The 2,882-nt window shown below is 69.0% G+C and overlaps 1 protein-coding gene across 1 annotated transcript; it reads left to right on the top strand.

Moving 5' to 3' along the window:
* The first annotated feature begins 6 nt into the window (after positions 1-6).
* Positions 7-2,873, top strand: TNFAIP8L2 (tumor necrosis factor, alpha-induced protein 8-like 2). The gene is made up of 2 exons (XM_004689546.2): positions 7-31; positions 1,251-2,873. The coding sequence occupies exon 2, from the start codon at positions 1,256-1,258 to the stop codon at positions 1,808-1,810; it is 555 nt and encodes a 184-aa protein (XP_004689603.1). The 5' UTR covers positions 7-31; positions 1,251-1,255; the 3' UTR covers positions 1,811-2,873.
* Positions 2,874-2,882: the final 9 nt, after the last annotated feature.

Here is a 2,882-nt window from a genome sequence, read left to right as displayed (position 1 = left end):
GCCCGCAGGCTGCACCCACCGCCCGCCGCAGGTGAGGCGCGAGGCGCGCGGGTGGGCCAGGCGCAAGCAGAGCAGCCCAGTTCGGGCCTGGCCTTCCGCGCCGAGACCCCCCCACGGGCCCTTCGGGGTCCCCCGTGACAGGTCCAGTCCAGCTCCCTTTCCCTGGGCTCCCTGGGCGCTGAGCTGCCTCCCAAAGCCTCGTTTGGTGGGGGTGGGGGGGTGGCGGCACATGGCATGACAGGAGTGAGGTGCCAGGCAGTCTCAGGAGACGCGCAGGCAAAAGCCAGAGGGAACGTGGGGGCAGGGGGTCCAGGCAGGCCCCCGGCAGAGAGTGGGAGACGAGTGGGAGAGGGGAGGCCAGGCCAGCCCAGCCCAGGCGAGAGAAGGGGGCACAGCAGGGCAACAGGAAGCCCGAGGAGGAAGAAAGGCTCACATGGAGCAATCTCCCCTTCCGGCACTGAGCAGTCCAGAAAGCCCCAGGCAGTCGGGCCAGAACAGTCCAGAAGCTTCCAGCTTCGCGCTGGCCTGATTCAGCTGTGGAAGGAAGGAAACCCCTCAGCTCACCCACCCCAGCCTCTTCGGGTTTGGGGGACAGGGCGAGGTTGCGCCTCACCTGCGGTCACAGCCACATCCTGCAGTCGGGCGGGGAGTCAGAAGCAAAACAACCAGAACCACAGGCTGAGACCATGGTGGCCCGCGGCCCCCCGGGGTCCCCCGCGGCCCCAGCAGACCCGGGCTGCCGGCTCGGCGCTCCGACGCACGCCCCAGGACCTGTGGGGAGGTTGCCCCGGGTCACCGGGCTCAAAGCCCACTTCGCTCCTGTGACTGGCCGACCGGCTTCGTTCCTCTGAGCGTCAGGCCTTCTCCATGCAAAGTGGGGCCCGAGCCCTCGGCGCGCAGACTCCCGGGCCCCTCGCCTCGTGCTCGAGGGCAGCACGGCACCCTGGGCGACGCGGGTTCCTGGGGCCGAGAGCGGTTTGATGTCGGGGCTCTCTCCGAAGCAGCTTCGGTGAGGCTTCCGTCCCTCAGCCGTGGGAGGTGACGTGAGAGCGAGTGGGGCGGGGGCACCGCGGCGGCCGCGGGGCGTCCCGTCCCCCCCCAAAGCTGGCACTCCCCGGGGCTCCGTGGGGGTACGGCCGCGGCAGCACGAGAGGGGAGCAGGAGCGAGGCGCAGCAGAGGGAGGGGCCCCGGGAGAAAGGGCCAAAGCCGCCTGAGGAGACTGCGGCCTTCTCCCGCCCTCCCTCCCCAGGAAGCATGGAGTCCTTCAGCTCGAAGAACCTGGCCCTGCAGGCGGAGAAGAAGCTACTGAGCAAGATGGCAGGTCGGTCTGTGGCTCATCTCTTCATCGACGAGACCAGCAGCGAGGTGCTGGACGAGCTCTACCGGGTGTCCAAGGAGTACACGCGCAGCCGGGCCCAGGCGCAGCGGGTCATCAAGGACTTGGTCAAGGTGGCCGTCAAGGTGGCCGTGCTGCACCGCAACGGCAGCTTCGGGGCCCCCGAGCTGGCCCTGGCCGCCCGCTTCCGCCAGAAGCTGCAGCAGAGCGCCATGACCGCGCTCAGCTTCGGCGAGGTGGACTTCACCTTCGAGGCGGCCGTGCTGGCCGGCCTGCTGACCGAGTGCCGGGACACGCTGCTGGCGCTGGTGGAACACCACCTCACGCCCAAGTCCCACGGCCGCATCCGCCATGTGTTCGATCACTTCTCGGACCCCGGCCTGCTCGCTGCCCTCTACGGGCCCGAGTTCGCTCAGCACCGCACCAAGATCTGTGACGGGCTCCGGAAGCTGCTGGACGAGGGGAAGCTGTGAGGGCCGCGCCAGCGCCCCCGCCCGGCCAGGGGCTGCCTGGGAGACAGGCGGCGGCTTCCTAACCCTGCTCACCGCACTAACGCGCTTCAGCCTTCCCCAGAGTGCTCGGGACTCAGGGCCCACCCCGCCCCCAAACTGTTGGTGGAGAGGCAGCAAGGCTGAGGGTGAAGGCCTCTCTCCTGCTCCGGCCCCAGGACAGGACACGAAGGGGCCTGAGAAAGATGAAGTGAAACCTGGATCTCCATTTCCCGTACAGGGGCATCTGAAACAGGGAGGCCCCCTCCCTGTGAACCAGGGGACGGGCGAGCCCACGAACCCTTCTGGGGACACTAGAGACGGGGCCGGGGGTTCCTCAGATGCCGGTCCTAGGCCCACGTTCCAGACTGCAGGGAGACGCTCAGAGGGAAAATAAAACGACTAAAACGCGCACAGGGCTGAATGTTTAATGTCCCAGCTTCCCTGCCCCGGGCGGCCAGAGGAAGGCGGCACGGGAGGCGCCCTCAGGCCGCTCCCGCCATCTCCACGCCGCAGCCAGACGCCCGGGCTCCCTGGCCCGCGTGCGGTCACGAGGCTCACACCCCCGTGCGGTCAGTGCAGCCACCGCGAATGAATCCGCGGCGCGGGGCAAGGCCACAGTGAGCCCGCCCCCGTGGGCCTGAGAGACGCCCCGGGTCCTTCTCCTGACGTCAGGCCGCAGGCTGCCCTCCTGAGCCTCCGCAGAGGCCGCAGCGAGGGGGCAGAAGTGAGCCGGCGCAGGAGACGCTGTTCCCCTCAGAGTTCCGAGGGCAGCGCCAGGGCAGCGTGCGATGGGCCGTCCGGCCTGAGCCCAAATGCTGCCTGAGGCGGCGGTGCGGCCGGCAGTCCAGGGCCCTCAGCAGGCTGGGCGCCGGCTGCCCTGTCCTCAGGAACGTGCCGGGCCAAGGAGGGGACAGCAGTCCCGCCCCCTTTGCCTGGGCTGCCCGCGGCCCCCAGTCTAGACATGAACTCTCTCAGCTAAGGACGGGGCAGCAAAACGCAGCAAATAAATACCACTCGGAATAGCACCAAAAGCAGATCACACCCGGGCGGGCGG

The sequence above is a fragment of the Condylura cristata genome, unplaced genomic scaffold (genome assembly GCF_000260355.1).
Source record: "Condylura cristata isolate star-nosed mole 26May11 unplaced genomic scaffold, ConCri1.0 scaffold00026, whole genome shotgun sequence".
Taxonomy (NCBI): Eukaryota; Metazoa; Chordata; class Mammalia; order Eulipotyphla; family Talpidae; genus Condylura; species Condylura cristata.
This window is presented reverse-complemented; position numbering and strand designations above follow the sequence as displayed.